Source organism: Festucalex cinctus, chromosome 10 (genome assembly GCF_051991245.1).
Source record: "Festucalex cinctus isolate MCC-2025b chromosome 10, RoL_Fcin_1.0, whole genome shotgun sequence".
Classification (NCBI taxonomy): domain Eukaryota; kingdom Metazoa; phylum Chordata; class Actinopteri; order Syngnathiformes; family Syngnathidae; genus Festucalex; species Festucalex cinctus.
In genome coordinates this window covers 11,370,736-11,388,901 of record NC_135420.1, presented here as the reverse complement: position 1 = coordinate 11,388,901, position 18,166 = coordinate 11,370,736, and the positions used below count along the sequence as shown (strand labels likewise).

The window sequence follows — 18,166 nt, the reverse complement described above, 5'->3', positions numbered from 1 at the left end:
TTAATAGAATATTAATCCTTGCCATATGTGTGTTTGCATTACCAGTAGTGTGTCATATTTATGTTTGATTTATACTGCACTATGTTTGTATTCTTTTATATATATATATATATATATATATATATTATGATTTTTGCATTCATTTTTTTTTTTTACATCTCCAAAACCTGCCATTTGAACAGGGGTGTGTCGACTTTACATCCGCTATAGTGTACACCAATTGGGCTGCATTCCACAATGTGTCTGTCATACCGGGGTCTGGTAGTCCAAGTCCTCCATGGACCTGAAGAAGTCCAAACTCTTGGCTGCACTCAGCTTTCCTTGCTCTATGGTGGTGGTGGTGAGAGAGTCCAGGATCTCCTCCAGCAGGTTCATCTTGCCCGACTGGGATGAGTCCATGTCCAGCTCCAACGAGTACGAGTCGTCGCTGTCCTCCGTGTACGACGGGACATCGCCGCTATCCTCCGATGAGATCCTACGGTGACAACACGAGACACGAAAAATCTGATGCAACCAAAATATTGTAGAAATTACTTAAGTAATTCTATTAAAAAATGAAATTAATATTTAGAATTAATAGTACACTCCACTATGTAATATTTTGGTATTTAATTTTCAGCAAACCAACATAATTACACATCCAGTTGTTCAAAAATAGTCTATTAGAGTCTGGCCAAAATTCCCTGTTGTACCAATATTGACCACTTGGGGGCAGTACCACCATAACTAAAAGAAAGCACTTGCCTTGAGCATCTTTTTCCTTTTTTAACATTTTCTTCTTTTAAATATAGTCCATACATCACGTTTTTTTTTTTAGCAGTGAGGGTGATGAAAAGCAGCATTTACTTGCTCGCACTGTCCAGCTCGTCGTCATCCAGCCCGTAGCCAAGTTCCCGAGGGCCCATGCTCATGGGAGACTTGTTGAAGTTTTGCTGTGAATGAGAAAATACAAAAAAGAAAAAAATAATAAATGTAAACAGAATAAGATTAGAGGAAGATATCTGGCAAGTCCTTGAGGGACAACATTTGTTTTATTGGACTAGAACCCAAAGAGTTGAGACTATATTAGTCAAATGGGGCCTGGGGATGAGAATGTTTAGAAGTGTTTTATCAAATTAAGCATTAAGTCGGTTGCGCGAGCGGGCCCGTGTAAGTGCATTAACGATGGGCACGTGGTGTTTGTCACAGCAATGTGCTGAATGATCAGTATGTGGTGCCGTTTAGTGACACAGCGGGTTTAATAAGCCACCTGTGTAACGTGTTTAATGTGCGGGTTCAAGACGAGACAGCGGCTTTACACAGCGACGCGGGACGCTCCCCATCTGCCGCGGGCCACTTATTAACATGGCCTCGTGTTCATGTTCCTCCAGCAGTGCCAGTGCATGTGCTGCTCTTCTTCCGACGCCGTCGTTCGCATTCTAATTGACATTCTCCTCGCAGGGCGAGCGGTCATTTGTTTACGTTTGCTCCTGCACATATTCAATATTGCATTCTCAACACCTTCTTTCTCATCACATTTCCCCTCCATGTACGCTTCTATGGAAAATTCTTCCAACATGTATTCAATATTCTAATTTTAGTACAAATGACAATGATTTACTATTCACTCATTTGCTCTCAAAAACATATAAATACGTTCTAGTTTAATATTAACAGTGTCCCAAAGACGTATTTATATGTTTGTTTGTTTTTTTAATGCTCGAGCATACATAAGGCTTTGATACAGCCTCTGAACTGCAGAGAATGGTTGAAACAATGGTAGGTATTACAAAAACACCCTGCAGGTGGCAGCAGAGTATAAGAGATCAACCAGTGGTATGTTGCAAACAAGCTTAGCTATATTCTAATGCTAATTGCTGCAAAACACAAACAGATAGAAATATGCTTTTTTTCCTTTCTTCTGGTAGGTTCCATGTATTTATAGCAAAAAAAAACAATATTCTGTGGGCCTTTCAAAATCCGTGTAGTGCAGACCAGTAGGACATATTTGCCATGCTACTATATGGGACACATCTAACTAGTGAGGTAAATGTGTGCTCTAGTAGACAATTGTGTGCTACTACTGCAGTGATTCTTAAAGTATGTTAGGCAACTCAAGCTCCCACTGGTAAACAAAGCATTCAGTACCGTTCAGTTGTATTTCACTTTTCAGTGAAATACATTTGAATGTAATCTTTAAGGTGTGCTTGCTTTTTTTTAAATAATATTTATTTAGACCATTTTATTTTAATTTTTAATACATTTTAATTGAATCACTGATTTTTGTATCTACAGATGCTTGATACCACTTTTTTTTTTCCAGACCGATACCAGTACAGTACTCAATGCTTGATTAGTCACCAATACGAATGCAAGTACCGGTACGACTAGCACATAACTTCTTTATTGTATGAAATTAATTGCAATGTTCAAAGTTCCATGAAATACATATTTTGTATTGAACGTACAGTAAAATTAATTTCAATAAATAATAAACAAAAACAAACAAACAAACAAATAAACAAATAAATAAATAAATAAATAAATAAATAAATAAATAAATAAATATAACAAATACATAAATAAAATGAAAAAACTAGTCTAATAACCAGAAATATTCTCAATCCAAATTTGTGGTTGTACATCTGAATGGGCATCTGTTAGACAGCTACAGCTTTAGTGACTGATCATAAAATGACCACAAGAGAGCGGCTGATACTGGTATCGGCCACCCTCGCATGTACCGATACCTTGAAATAAAACTGGGCATCCGTACTCGCCCATCTCTAGTTTTTCCTATTTTCCGATATTTAAATGCAATGTTGATGTCCAAACTGTGCATTATGTTACAGTGGCTTACAATGCTAAAAATACTAAAAGAATAAAACCTCTTTTTTTTGTTACTGATGAACGCTTAATACCTATTAAGCTACTATATATGTATATAACGTTGATGAGGATAGTGGAACATTATATTTATAGGGTGGTACTTACTGTAAAAAGTTTGATAATGACTGTACTAGTGGATCGCAAGATGCTAACTTGTAGAACGTTATGATGTCGGTAGTACAGCCCCTCACAAATAGGGCGTGGGTGGGGGCGCGAGTAACACCAGGGAAGATTTTTTAGTTATTTTTTTTGCCGTACTAGAATAAAATATAATTGCACATCCACTACAGTAGGTGGCAGTGGCGCTCTCATTGTTGGAGAGTGCACAAGGTGTATTAGCTCTTCTGCAGAGGTGTGCTTAAAACAAATTTCAGACACAAATGATAATATTTATAGTCATGGCAGAAAGTTGTGGGGGTGTCAAACAATTTTCTTCTTGTCCGACTCGTGTGGAGAAATGTCATACAGTAGAGGAAATGTACACACACTTGCTCAACTAGGAAGACAAAGACCGTACAAGTACATGGACTTTAAACTGGATATCAAGGATGTCAAACAAATGCTCAGTTTCCCACATTTTGTCAACTCTCAACCACACAATCAAAGCCAACAACAGGAATAAACAGCCTCTGAGAGGAGCACTGGGGGTGCTTTAGAGTGTTTGTGGCACAGAAACTGAAGACGCAGCGATAAAAGGTAAACACAAAAAAGAAAGATCCTGAGAAATAAGATGCGGAGGAGGTGAGCAAATGTGCCCCGAGGGGTGGAGCCAAAAGGTGTGGCTGCGCAAAGAGGTGAAGGACAGCTTTGCATCCGTGTACCGAGCCGCTCTTCATTAGTGGACACGGTGCCAGCCAGATGGGCGGAATCTAACGTGTGGCTGGCATGGCCTCATTTGGAATACACACACACTAGGAGTTAAGATGTGTGCAGTAGTCACTTAAGCCTCTCAAGTCGCGGGCCTAAGCAGGAACACATGTGGCGGCAGCGCCGATTGGCCAACTGGCTGCCCTTCCATGGTAGCTTGGAGCTCTAATGAAAGTGATTTGAGAGGGGCTCCGGCCCGGGATCCCTAAACAGCATTTAATGGATTCCTGTGTCGGGGCAGTAAATCTGGGGCCAGGCTGACGTGGCAGCCAACCAGAGATGCACCTGTGAGACACGCGCACACACACGTGTGTAGGAGGCTGTTCATTTAAGCCTGCTCGGCAGAACGGGGCCTCTCGGTGCAGCTAGGTGTTTATTAAAGCAAGGTGAAGCCAAACACAAGCAGGCGCAGGTCACCAGATCTCGGTTACAGCGTCCGTCTGTCCGAAAAGGAAGCCGTAAACGGACGGTCGCCTCCCGACGCGACTTCATCAACTTGTCGTTTGAACCCCCCTATTCGTTCCGACAACTTTTCCGCAAAGAGTTCCTCAACAGCAGCTATTTGTCTGACTGCTGAACTCTGATGCACCGCGCGTGCACCAATGTAAAGAACAAAAGCGTGTTTAAGAGTGGAGGCACCCGCAGTCAAATATAGTCAAGCCCCGGGCCTGACAGCGCAGACGAGAACTTGACAAAGAAGAACAACAGATTGTCATACCGCTGCTCCATTAGCTCCTCGCTGTGGGCTAATAGGAAGCTGAAAGGTGCAAATGAAAAAGTCATCCTGCCTCCATTTTCTCCCTCTGTCACTCTGCCGTCACTTTCGTCTTCGACTGCGCAACAACAACAATGTGAAATCGTTTCAGCAAAATGACCTCCAGCCTGCATTTGGAGAGGGAGTCGAATCACCATCAAGGAGCATGTTTCATATCTCGGCTTTGACGGCAACATTTATTTCTCTCCTTATCATTTTTATCATTTTCGCGCTTTGATCCGAGCTCAGGAGTGCTTGGCGAAAGAGCAAAAGGATCGGGAATACCTTTAGTTCTGTATTTGGACATAAAACCCAACACGCTCGCCGCTGCAACCTTCACAGGCCGGCCTGTGAGTAAATGATGAACGAAACGTTCTGACCTCATCCTCACCACCTTCACAGCCCCGATGCAAAATGTCTCATAACGTTTTCCCACTTCTGACGCAATACATTAACGTTCATTTCTGCTTATAAGTGGAAAATCAAATCAGCAGCATCCATTTAGGCCGAGTGCATTTGAAGGAACAAACTTTCCCCTGCATGACCACTTATGCAGAACAACTTTCTCTGTGGCGGGGCCAAACTCCAGCGGGCCCGCCTTACATTATGCATTTCATAGGGTATTTCTGAGTGGCCACTGATCTCACAGCTTGGCAGTATATGTAAAGAGATGCCGGTAAAATGCAAACAAACCTTGGGGAGAGGCAGAGAGACTCTGCAGAAGTACGGCCAAGTCTGCCTGTTTAAGAGCAGCGCGCTCCAAAGAGGCGGAGGAAAACAGTGTTTGAGAGCAGCTCCAGCGCTCGGCCGTCCAACTGGCCTTCGCTGAAAGCACTTTTAAAACAGGAGCCGTGTATAAAAGAAGGAAAATGTGCTGCATGCTTATTCTATTAAACCTTAAGTCTGATCCAGGTGTCTGAGCGGGAAGCGCGGCAGTGCAGTACGCACTCACTGCCTGCAGATGGCACTTTGGTTTCAGACAGGAAGCAGGGGTGACACAGCTGGCTGGCCGCTTCATACGTTTGCCTCTGATTTTATACAAAACCAATGTCTATAAACATTTTGCGCATGAACAGTGCATGAAGGAACAAGCACTTACATTTCACAACCAAATATATTATTACATTATTATATTTCCATGTATTTAGCTGATCTGGATAAGAGTACTGCCCCCCCCCCCCCCCCCCCCCCCACCGACCCCCCACCCTCATGTCTCACATACATATATCATATGTACATATACTGTGTGCCAAAAAACAAAAAAACAAAAAAAAAAACCCATCACATAAGAATCAAGATTCTTATTTACTACAATTCATAATCAATATAAAATGTCCCTAAATCAATTTTATTTATTTATATTCTATTTAAAAAAAGCTATACAATTAACAGCTAGCTACAGAGCAGCTGTTTTTGCGGAATAAGGCATCTTCCTACAATTCAAAATGTAATAAATGTAAAGAAAAATGACACTTTAATGTAGTAATGAGTAGATCATGATTCTTTGCACATCCATACATTGAAGCAGAAATCATTGTCAATCAAATCCTTTTCAATCGAAAATAGTTTTGAATCAAAAATTGAATCGCAGGCCCAAAATCAGAATCAAATTATATTATCTATTTGATGACTTTACATGAATTCCAATATTTTACTCAGGTAAACACCTATTACAAGGTTTGGAGACAGGTAGCAGAAAATGCGATTAATTGCAATTAATTGTGGAATTTGTGCCATTATAATTAGATTAATCCCTTGACAGCATTACACCCATATAGGCTATATACACATAACTACATATATAATACAGTACACACAGATAAATCTATATTATATATTGATATATTACAAATATTTATACATATTAGGGCTGGGAATCTTTGATTGTCTCACGATTCGATTCGATTACGATTTTTGGGTCTACGGTTCGATTCAGAATCGATTTTCGATTCTCGATTCAAACGATTTTCGATTCAAAATGATTTGATTGACAAATGATTTCTGCTTCAATTTACAGATATGCACAACATTGTCATGATTTAGTCCAGTCTGCTTTGCAAGACAAAATGACAAATCGAGACATTAAAGTGTCTTTTGTTTTGTTTTGTTTTTTTGTTTAAACATTTATTAATTTTGTATTGTTAGTTTTCCACAAAAACAGCATGTGGGCTGCAACTGCCTTTTCTCCTTCTTCTTCATTTCTAATTTAAATAAAATTGATTTTTAGATATTAATATCGATTCGATTAATAAATGAGAATCTCGATTCTTTTATGAATCGATTTTTTGGCACACCCCTAATAAATATGTATTTTTAATATACTGTACACACACACACACACACACACGCACACACACACCATTTTCCACATTAGAGCACATGTCAAGTTATGTGTACACATTATATCGCGTACGTGTCCACTCGCCATGAATATATGAGCTGTCTCCCACTGAAGGATTGCGCAAACATCTCCAAACATGCATTTATCCAACTCACACATACACACACCCGCCACACGCAAGCATAAGACGCACGCTGAGCTACCGCTCCTACTGCGCGTATTTGTACGTTCTGTGTTGGGAGACCTGAGCCCAGTCCGAATCTTGGTGGTTGATTGTCCATAACTTGGTCTCAGCCACCTCTGCTCTTTATACAGCTGTCACTTTGTTCCCTGTGACAGGCCTGGCGGTGTATAACATATGCACACAAGTACGCCACTGCCAGGTAAATGTTTCCAGAACAATAGCGAAATCCAACATCCAGGATGGACCTTCAAAAAGAGACGCGAAGTCACACGCAGAGGAGCCAAAACAGTGGCTGTTGTTTGAAGCCAGCAGCCTTGATTTCATCAAACCAAAGGATTCCTCCTGCATTCCTAATCAACAAGCTCTCCAAAATGCTCCAAATCATGGCTGGACACGACAACAACACAAAAACACACAAGCAAACGCACACATTAACACAGCGTGTACTTCATTCATCTCATTATTTTTCCGGGGCAAAGTGTCGGTGGTTCTAAAAATGAACCATTGAGCAGATTGGAATGTTTTTTTTTTTTTTTTATTGTTTTTTTTAGTTTTTTTTTTTAATCAAATCACACTTTTGAAGGTTGTGTTTCTCAGGTCACACAGCAGGCGAATGTAGAGCAATGCAGAGCAATGTCGCTATTTTGGACTGCGTATTAGGGTTGGACGATATAGCTGAAAATGATTTGATTTTAACCAATCCAAATCCAAAAAAATATTGAAGAATTAAAGATTAAGTACAATAAAACACAAATATATGGTGTAAAAACAGCATTAAAAATATCTGGAAATAAAACTAGCTTTGAAGGAAATACGGTGTTGTTGAGTACATTGTAATCAATCAATCAATCAATCAATCAATCAATAGTTCTACACCTTGCATCCATCCGGAGGTGTTTTATCATGCTAGTTTGCACAACAGAATCTTATTGCAAGTTTTGCACTTAGGGAACTGGTCATTTATTTTAACAAAGTTAAAGTGGAAGTTGACCTTAAATACTATTACTACTAATACTTGACTCATTGGGCCATTTTCAGCAGTAAAAAGTTAACATTTTTCTATAATTCATAACTTCATTATTTTTCATGTACAATGAATACCTTTAAAAAAAAAAAATTTCTACTTGCTGTCAACTGATGATGACGTCAGCTGTGCTGACGAAGTAGGTAACGACCAATCATGGCTCAGTTTACTGACCAAACCCAGAAAACAGGTGAGTTACCACATTAATTATAGAAAAATGTTAACTTTTTACTGCTGAAAATGGCCCAATGAGTCAAGTATCCCTTTAAACATTTCTTGACAATAATATGTGACCTCAGTAGTCTAAACATGGCATTCTGATTAATAACACATTTGAGAACTATGACGTATGAATCAAAATCCAGCCGTCATTTTGCCACTTCCTGTCAACTGAAGATGACATCACATTTGATCAGGCAACGACCAATCACAGCGCACCTGTTTTTTGAAGAAGCTGAGCTGTGATTGGTTATTACCTGAGACCTGAGCAACGCTGATGTCATCTTCAGTCGATAGCAAGTGGCAAAATGGCCGCTCCCTGATGTGGATAGAAACAATTGGAATTTGCTGCTTAACTTATACTCCACTAATGCAATATCATCCAGAATACCATTTAGACTAGTGGAGCTATATAGAATATATTATTGTCAAAAAAGAAAAAAGAAAAAAAAAGACTTCCCCTTTAACACTAGTTTGTTCAAGATCATGGCTTTCTTACTGTTTAATATCTAGTAAATAATGTTTTCCATTAATAATGGTCACGTGACACTTCGATTGCGATACATATTGATCCTGAATTATTTCCCAGCCTCACTGGGTACCTGGAATACAATTTTGGTTGCATCAAATGTATAAAGGAAAGGGACATGTCTCTTTCTTTATGTAATTAGCAGATTCATTAACTTAGCAGCTAATTAGTCCTAGTATAGCCAAACAGTCTCCCCCCCCCAAACCCACACACACACACACACCCACACACACACACACACACACACCCACACACACACACACACACACACACACACAATTTGAGGCACATGCAGTAAAACAAAAAGATAAAAGGTATGTCTAGTTTTTTAACCACCAATGCTTAACCTCTATTTAACGAGTTTATTCCCAATGAGATCCGTTTTTGGTGCTATGAACACCTGGTGCAGACCGAACAATACTATCACAATTTCACAGGAAGGACGATGGAGGAAACATAGCAAAGGGAGAGAGACAAAACAAAGATAAGATGGATGATTTGCAAAGGGCGCCACACCATTAAATCTCACACTTGGGCACTTTTGGCAATAGGAACACCTAAATATGGTTTGCATACTGCTCTCATTAATTATTACACATAAATCTACATATCCTGAAATGTGAATATAAATATGAATATAAATATAAATATATATATATACATATATATATATATATATATATATATATATATATATATATATATATATATATATATATATATATATATATATATATATATTACATTTAACTACTTCCTGTGGCAGCTGACCTCAACTCACTTTGCAGCTAAACTTAGAGGAGAGTCACTGGCACAAAGAGAGAAAAAGACTGACTTGTATATAGTTTTACTTTAAAAAGTTGCTTGACGGCTCATTGGAGCGTCAAAAATAATTTGCGCACTTTGTAAAGCCAAATTCAAATAGCATATTAGTTGTATGCCTTTGGCGAATCATCTCAGAGAAAAATAACCCTGCTCATGGCCTTGCAAATCAAGTGTGGTGTTGGTGAGCAGAACTAAACCTGTAGGTGAAATGTTTTGAGAATTGTTTTTATGAGAAGAATATAAGAAAATGCCTGTAAAGATGACTCAGTTTAGATTGTTTTGTTTGACTGTTGTATTTTATAGACAAATAATCGTGTCCAAGGGTCAAATACAGCTTCTTTGAATCGAAATATGATGATTTTACATTCATTCTAAGATTGTAATCAAGTAAATATCTATTATAAGCACTGTAGAAAATAGTAGTTAAAAAATGCGATTAATAGCGATTACGGAAAATTTAATGATTAATTAGTTCTGCCAAAAATCGGCATCGGCCTAAAAAAAATTGTATCAGTGGGCCCTATATAAAATGCTTATCTATATGTAATATACGGAAGCATAGAGCTGCCAATGCGGAGTAAACATTTTTGGCTGGCGATCGTATTGAAATATTTTCAAACATACTCGCAAATATGTTCGAACATACTCACAAATACGTTCGAACGTACATGTAGGCTACATGCAAAGTTAGCATACTTTCCCATAATGCCACGGGGTATTATTTGCACATGCGCGAGTGAAAACAAAACCCATTTTTTTTAGGCATTTGGGCCACATTACCAATTCATTAGAAAATTAAGTCGACAAACTTTGTAACTTTTATGATTTATTATGTCTGCCGTGCATGATTTAGGTTCGTCATTTTTTTTCACTTGCGCATGCGCAAATAAATCCCTGTGGTATTATGGGAAGGTATGCTAACTTTGTAGCATGTAGCCTACAAGTACGTTCGAACATATTTGCGAGTATGTTCGAACATATTTCAATACGTTCGGACATATTTGCGAGTATGTTCAAACATATTTGCGAGTATGTTCGAACATATTTGCGAGTATGTGCGAACATATTTCAATACGTTCGGACATATTTGCGAGTGTGTTTGAACATATTTGCGAGTATGTTTGAACATACTCGCCAGCCAAAAATGTTTACTCCACATTGGCAGCTCTACGCTTCCGTAGTAATATTTATCGCTAATAAATATCAAACATTTTTATTTATTATACTTTTGTCAGATTCAAGTTATTTTTGTGAGTTTTTCTTTCATTAATAGAGGGAGACCAACAATTTTGTCTATGTGTAAAAAGAGTCTTGCTAAAAATGCAAATAGTTGTGAGGATTTTGTATGAACCTGGTCAATGATAAATGCACACAGCTGAGGGACATGCAACCCTGGGTCCTACGTGACCCTCCTACCATGGTCTCCAGGGGCCCGTTACCGTGGCGATGAGCAGCTCTTAATGGCACGGAGTGTGTATACTTAATACGGCATGCGTGTGTTGGAAGGTGCGAGCACACATACACTGCATGTTAACTGTTAATCTGCGAGCATCCTTTGTATGCACCCGTCGATGGACTTTGGGAAAAAGCCCTAATTGCCCTTCCTCTGCCCCCACCCCCCACCCCCCTCAGGCCTTCGCACCTTCTCGTGTGCTAAGAATTTCCAGCCTGGTTGCGCACACTGGACACAAAATGCTAATTAGGGAGCCCACAATATCTCCTAATCACAGTCTTACATGAGCGGGAGCAAAATGTCACGATGTGAAAATGGAAATTGGCTCGTTTGAATGTAACAGTGAGGAAGTAAACTTGTGTATCCCCAAGGATCCATGCACATGCTTAAATACTGTCCTGACATGCACATTTAATCCCTAAATTCCCTTAAAGCTGAAAAGTGAATGTTTATATTAACTGCACAATGCAATACAATCCAACTTGATCTCATCACGTATGTGCTTGCGCTTCGTACACACAAAAAACAAAAACACAATCGTCTCAGTGGACGAGCAAGTTTTTCAGAGGAAATGCTGACCAGCATATGAGTTGCTTCTGCTGTTCGCACTGTCCTGGGAGAGATACTGCCTGTACAACAGCAGCATGTCCAATGCTTATCATTACATTTGGCGCACTAACAAACAGTGATGTGCTTCCAAGAGCTGCTACACGGCAGACAGCGAGCTAAGAAGATGAGGGAAGAGGAGTGTTGTGATGGAGCGAGCGGAAAACAGGTGAAAAGATGCATCCATATCAGTCGAGCTCTGGTATGATCAGCACAGAAGCAGTTAACTAGTTTACTGGTGTCTGTGTGCGCGTGAGTGCGTGCGTGTCATACCCGTCTCATCCTCTGCAGTCGCCTTGGAGACAGGCTCTTGGTACTAGTGGGGGACCCTGCACAGACTGTCATCCCTTCCTCCTCTTCCTCCTGCAAGGCCAAAATAGTGAACATCAATCTCGGATGTTTTGACAACGAGATTTACAATCTGCGGTGTGTGTGGTGTGACTTCATTCAAATAAATGTTGACTCTGTACAAATCGTTGAAAAGGATTATATAAAGCAAAAAAACAAAAAAGTGGTATCAGCCAGCCCTTTGGAACATGGTCCGAAAAATACATTTAATATGAAGTCGAAAAAACATTTTACGTGAGAAATGGGTGCAGGCAGCTGCTGGACAAAGTCACTAGACTGCTTCAAGGTCTTACTACTCAACAAGCTAACATATTGCTCAACAAGAATTGACAGGCTGAGGTAACTTCAACTTTTGACAGGTGGCTCATGCATTTGAATGTAAAATGACTGTCAGCTCCGAGCACAAGCACTCTAATATCTACTTGGATTCTTAAAACCTGTTTGGAGATTGAAAATTACACGGCTGTACATTCTTTTGATAGTGTTAGTATAGTGCCTGACGTCGTATATGAATTATTGGTGTTCAAATGTCACTTTCTGTCAGCCAACCACTGCAGCAAAGGTTTTGATAATAATCAATAGAAGAAAAATAAAGTTTAAGTCAAATACTGTAATGAAACTTTAATTATGTAATAATTTAACCCCTTGAGACCCATAGATGATTGCAGTGGACATGACATATTTGCGTGTCTAAACCCATTAAAAATGCACAATTTGGATCTGGTTGATGATTGGATCCCACCTAAGCAATCACAATCACAAGTTGATTTGCACGATGTTCATGATAAAAATGTTGCTTATAAGCTTGCTAAGTTTACCACATGTTACAACCATACTATCCTGGCGTCCACTATAACAAATAAAAACATGAGAGAACCCCAAAAATGTGTTTCCATGTGGTTCTTATGTGGGAAAAGAGTCAATATCATAAAAAAAAGCTCAACAGAAAAAAATGCAGGTCTGAAGGGGTTAAATATATTAATACAAATAAATTACTTTGCCCCCCCCCCCCCCACAAACAAAACAAAACAAAACAAAAACAAAAAAAAATGGGTAATTGGGGATGGAGAGGTGATTGGCACACACACAAAAAAAACTTAAATGAGGGGAAAAAAAATCCATGAAATGTGAATCTGTGGGTACCAAACTACAAGTATTGGGGGGAGCCCACTGTAGTACAACAGATATAAATAATATAAATATTAAATAAAAAGTAAGGATGGATGGGCGAGTATCAGTATCGGGCCAATACCTGTCCTTATTTCTTGGCATTGCTACTCAGAACGATAGCCCATGTCAGTATCGGCCATTTTGCAATTAAAATTAGAAAATAAAGGAACATTGCCTGCGATTGGCTGGCAACCAGTCCAGGGTGTCACCCGCCTACTGCCCAGAGCCAGCTGAGATAGGCGCCAGCACCCCCCGCGATCAAGAAAATGGATGGATGGATGGAAGGAAAATTGCCATTCATTTCATGCAATTTTAAGGAAAACGCTATATGAGGATAAGAAGCATTTCTTTAACGTTATTTGTCATTGTTTTGGGGGAAATTTTATGTATCAAAAGTACTAGTGATATCTGTACTTGGTATTGGTCTTAAAAAAATGTATTGAACATCGCTAATATCCTTTATTTTTAAAGTTGATTTCAGTATATTTTAGGAAAGGCTGTTAATTGTATTAATGTTGGAGGGGTTCTACAAACCCCTACAAATCTAGCCAGCAAGATATTGTAAGTAAGTGTATGTCCTTTATTGTCAATTAGCAGCTGGCAGTAATGTCAACATTATTCCTGTTGATGATTCTAATAACGGAATAAATATGCTTTTCACAAATCTCTGAAAAGAAATTTCACCACTCTGACTGCGCGCGCATGTTTGTGTATGTGTGTGTTTTACCGAGGCCTGCATCTTGCTCATGTTGCTCATAATCAGTGCCCCACTGACAGATCAAACTGCGTTTGCCTCATCAAATCCAGCAGGCTTATGGAAACATACACCTCGTTACATTAGCTTTGAGGAAATCACAGGCTCGCTGATGAAATATGCAGACAATAAAGGAGAAAGAGGGGCTGGGGTGACATGACAGGCCATAGCCAGAGGGGCGTTGGTTAAAAATGTACAGGCATGAACAAAGCGCTGAGCGGGCTTCGCCAGTCATTAAAGAGTCCTGCACGGGAATCGCACGCTCCATGTAAAGCAGCCTTCCCGCCTCGTGCTATGAGGGGCGTGCGTGTCCGGCTGCCTTGTGTGGCTGCGTGTGTGTGTGTGCAGGCTTCTATGTGAGGTGCGAAGGTGCTGCTCACCCGTGCTTTAAGTCGACCCTTGATGTCCCGGATGCCCCTCTTGGCGTGACTTTTGGCCTGGGAGGAAACGCATACATGCTGATTAGAAATACAAAAAAAAAACAACAACAACAACAACAAAAAAACCCTGAAAATCATTCGGTTGTCGTTTCGTCTGTAATATCCTAATATGATCACAATCAAGGGCACCTTGACCATTATAAACCACTTTAACTATCACTTATCGTACAGCTTTTAACTCATTCACTCCCAGATATTTTCACTGAAACAACCCCCTTCGCTCCCGGCTGGATTTTGACTGATTTTGCAAGGCACACAGAATATTGTGTTCTTTTGCTATACAAATATGGACCCTACCAAAAGAAATATAAGAGTCTCTTCTTTTATCAGAAAAAAAAAAAGAAGTATATTTCTATGTATTTCTGTTTTGCAGCAATTACCATTAGAATATAGCTAAGTTTCATCATTATTCACAAATCTGTTTAGAATTTTGGGGAAACAGCTTGTTTTCAACATTGCCCTCGCTGATCTCTTATACTCTGCTGCCACCTGCTGGAAGTTTTTGTCATTACTACCACTTTCCACTTGTTCAGTGCAGTAGAGAGGCTGTATCAAAACCTTTGTATGCACAAAAAAAAAAAAAAAAAAAAAAAAAACGTATTAATACATCTTTAGGACACTTAAAACATTTAAAATATAACGTATTTATACGTTTTTGACAAATAAAATGATGGGTAAAAAAACAATACGTTTTTGGGACACTTAAAACATTTAAAATAGAACGTATTTATATGTTTTTGGGAGCAAATGAGTTAACTGTATAGGACAGTGCTAAACAAATATGTACTTCCATCCACAGCAAAGCTAACACAGTGTGCGTTATTTTCTGTCCAAAATGTCATTTAAGCTTCAATTCACTGTGAGTTATTTAAATTAGTATAATCTTAAATCAATTTGCCATTTGTGCAAGAGCTTTACCTTTGTCACTGCTGTATTGATGAGTGCTCCTCCTCTCTGTTTAGAAAAACAGTTACGTTTGTCACAATTCATACACACCAACACAACAATCAAATGATGCACACATGACTGAGAACAATGGTATCAAACATAAGGCATGTGGGCCAGAACCGGCCCAACAAGTGGTCCAATCCGGCCCGTGAGTACAGAACTGCAGTTTTTCCATTTGTTGTTGCTAATTTTATTCACTGAAAGGCACACTGATCGCCACTTAAGTGACATTCTAAAATCTGCTACTCAGGATTTAATGCACAATTTTGTGCTCATTTTTGTGAAGAAAATTCTGATTACTACGCAGCAAAAATAAATAAATAAATAAATAAATAAATAAATAAATAAATAAATTGGATTTTTTTTTTCTCCAAAATGTAGTTATAAATATTTTTGACCTGTCATTATTTATAGAATTCGAATGTTTTTAATAGATTATTAGGCCATGGTCCAACTCACTTGAGATGAAATTTGGGTGAAAGTGGGCCCTGTATTAAAATCAGTTTGACAGACTTGCCTTAGAAATAAATGTCAATATTGCAAATATAAAATGAGTAAAAGTTCCTACCAACTATTTATTGTTATTATTAGGGGTGACAGCCGATTATTTTTTTTAATCGCAATTAATCGCATGACTTCAAGAGTTAACTTAGTTCCAAATGTACAATAAAAAGTACAATAAAATCTTTTTTTTCTAATTTTCATACGCTTGTTAACATAAAAGTGGAAACAAATATTAAACTAATAGAAATATGACTGCATCTTTTAGTCATTGATACAGTAATTTCATAATAATTCAAATCAAAATTAAAACGATGTACTGTACTGTATTGTAAAAAACGAGTGTGATATTGATTTGTGTTGGTCATTGTTCTGCCACTAGATGGTATAATTGCATTTGTAAGATGTTGGTGACAGTGCAGTGCATTTTTCTTTTCATATTAAGAGCTACCTAATCTATAACATGAAGTAGCTTGTGAAATTCTGCACATTTAAAAATATGTAAAATACAATTTGACACCAGTCTCCACAAATATATGCATGATTATTACATTTATTACATGTCTGCTGTGCTGTGACAGGGGCGGTCATTAACCGCACCTTAAAAATATTAGTGACGTTAAAGGAACTTTCACTTAACATTACATTACAACCTAACATTTGACACCCCTGGTTATTATACACAAAGGCAAATGCTGTATAATCATGCTGCTGGTACACCATCTTACAAAAAGCAGGGGAAAAAATATCTGGTGTTGCCATGGGGACAGCAGGACCAGCCAGGACACCTGCCATCATGATATGGTCACAATCCACGTTTTACTGACTTTCAGTTGAATCCGATTTTTAGTATAGTTCATGTTTTCGTGAGATTATATGCATTTATTCACTCAATGACCCTCAGCAATCTTGTCTTTAAAAAAATCATTGCCTCTCATACTGTGATTTTCAATATCACAGTCACCAGCGAGTATCTTTAAATAGCACCGCAATGCAACTTCACAGTAACATTGCAGACACCTGGCAAAGTATCAATCACTGCATAAAGCTCACGTTTCAAGGCAGTATGGCGGTTTTTATTTAGAAGCGGAGGATGGAAGGGACATCACTTGATTGATATCCACTTTGAGGCCAGCACATGACATTCCGGGAGGCAATATCTTTTTTAGAGCGCCTTTTCTAATTCCTTTGTCATCTCACTCGTGCTCCTTTTAGTAAAAGCGCAAAGCGTTGGCTAAACAGCTAAATAGAGACAATGGCAGGCAGCGTTTCAGTCAGCAGAAGGGGGCCCCGAGGTGAAGGCCCCTCTTATAGACCCCTGTCAGTCAGGAAATGTGAACTTTAACAAACCTTTGAAGAGCACTCTAGAGAACTAATTCAGCCTCAGCTGACAGCGGAGGGAGAGACAGTCGGTGTAGTGAGTGAGAGGAAGAGACACGGATTGGATTGGGAAGTGGTGGGAGAGGGGGGGGGGGGGGGTGTTCTGTGACAGAGATGAAACGAGGGAGGGAGATAAAGAGAGACAGACAGCCAGAAAAAGAGCGATGAAGAAGGAAGGAGATCTATGTTCCCGGCTTGGTTTCACGCACTAACGTCAATGTTTGCAGCCAGATCAACACGTCACGTCCGCGGACGTCTTGTCATGTCAAATCACTTCTGTCTCCACTGTCCGGCTGCACGCGCCACTTCACACACCCTAAATGCTCTGCAGCTGCGCCCGGACATCCGGGCCGCTCGCTCTCGCAGAGTTGTGTCAGTCATGCTTTTAATTAAAAGGGCGTGAAAGGTGAAAGGGAGTTACATAAAGTATGCAGTATAGAAGCAGTAATGGTATGAAGAGCAACGTGAATACCTTTACAGTGTGCATCCATTGCTGATAGGACTTTGCGTTACCTGAGGAGAAATCAAAACAAATATGAGTGACTCATTGTGGACTTCATAGCAGTTTAAATATGGACGACACGGTGACACATTCACACACCGTTGCATTAAATCAATTCAATCAATTCATGGTTTCTTTTTGTTAAGTGTAAAAGATGGAAGGAATGACGGAAAGAATAGAACAAATTAATACATGTTAAGGATATACTTGTAGAACAAATTAATACACATTGAGGATATATACTGATTCCAATTTAAACTATCAATGTTTGTTCTTCATTGCGATACATAGTGACAAGCTGAGTTGAAATTAACAGGAAATTTATGACATATTAATTAATGAGTTGTTCAAAATAGAAAACCTTTATTTATACACATCCTACAGATTCTGGAAATAATTGCTTGAGTCGCTTCAATATTTTATTTAATTATTTAACATAGACATAAGGCTTTA

At 39.0% G+C, this 18,166-nt stretch overlaps 1 protein-coding gene across 2 annotated transcripts in view; it reads right to left on the bottom strand.

Moving 5' to 3' along the window:
* dennd1b (DENN/MADD domain containing 1B) overlaps positions 1 to 18,166 on the bottom strand; it is a 136,633-nt gene that overhangs the window by 5,665 nt on the left and 112,802 nt on the right. For both annotated transcript variants that reach the window (XM_077534356.1, XM_077534357.1), the window contains 6 exons: positions 17,684 to 17,724; positions 15,301 to 15,336; positions 14,323 to 14,379; positions 11,944 to 12,033; positions 847 to 932; positions 253 to 475 (listed from right to left, as the gene is read on the bottom strand). In XM_077534356.1, the coding sequence (XP_077390482.1) occupies positions 253 to 475; positions 847 to 932; positions 11,944 to 12,033; positions 14,323 to 14,379; positions 15,301 to 15,336; positions 17,684 to 17,724 (533 nt within the window). The remainder of the gene's footprint in view (positions 1 to 252; positions 476 to 846; positions 933 to 11,943; positions 12,034 to 14,322; positions 14,380 to 15,300; positions 15,337 to 17,683; positions 17,725 to 18,166) is intronic.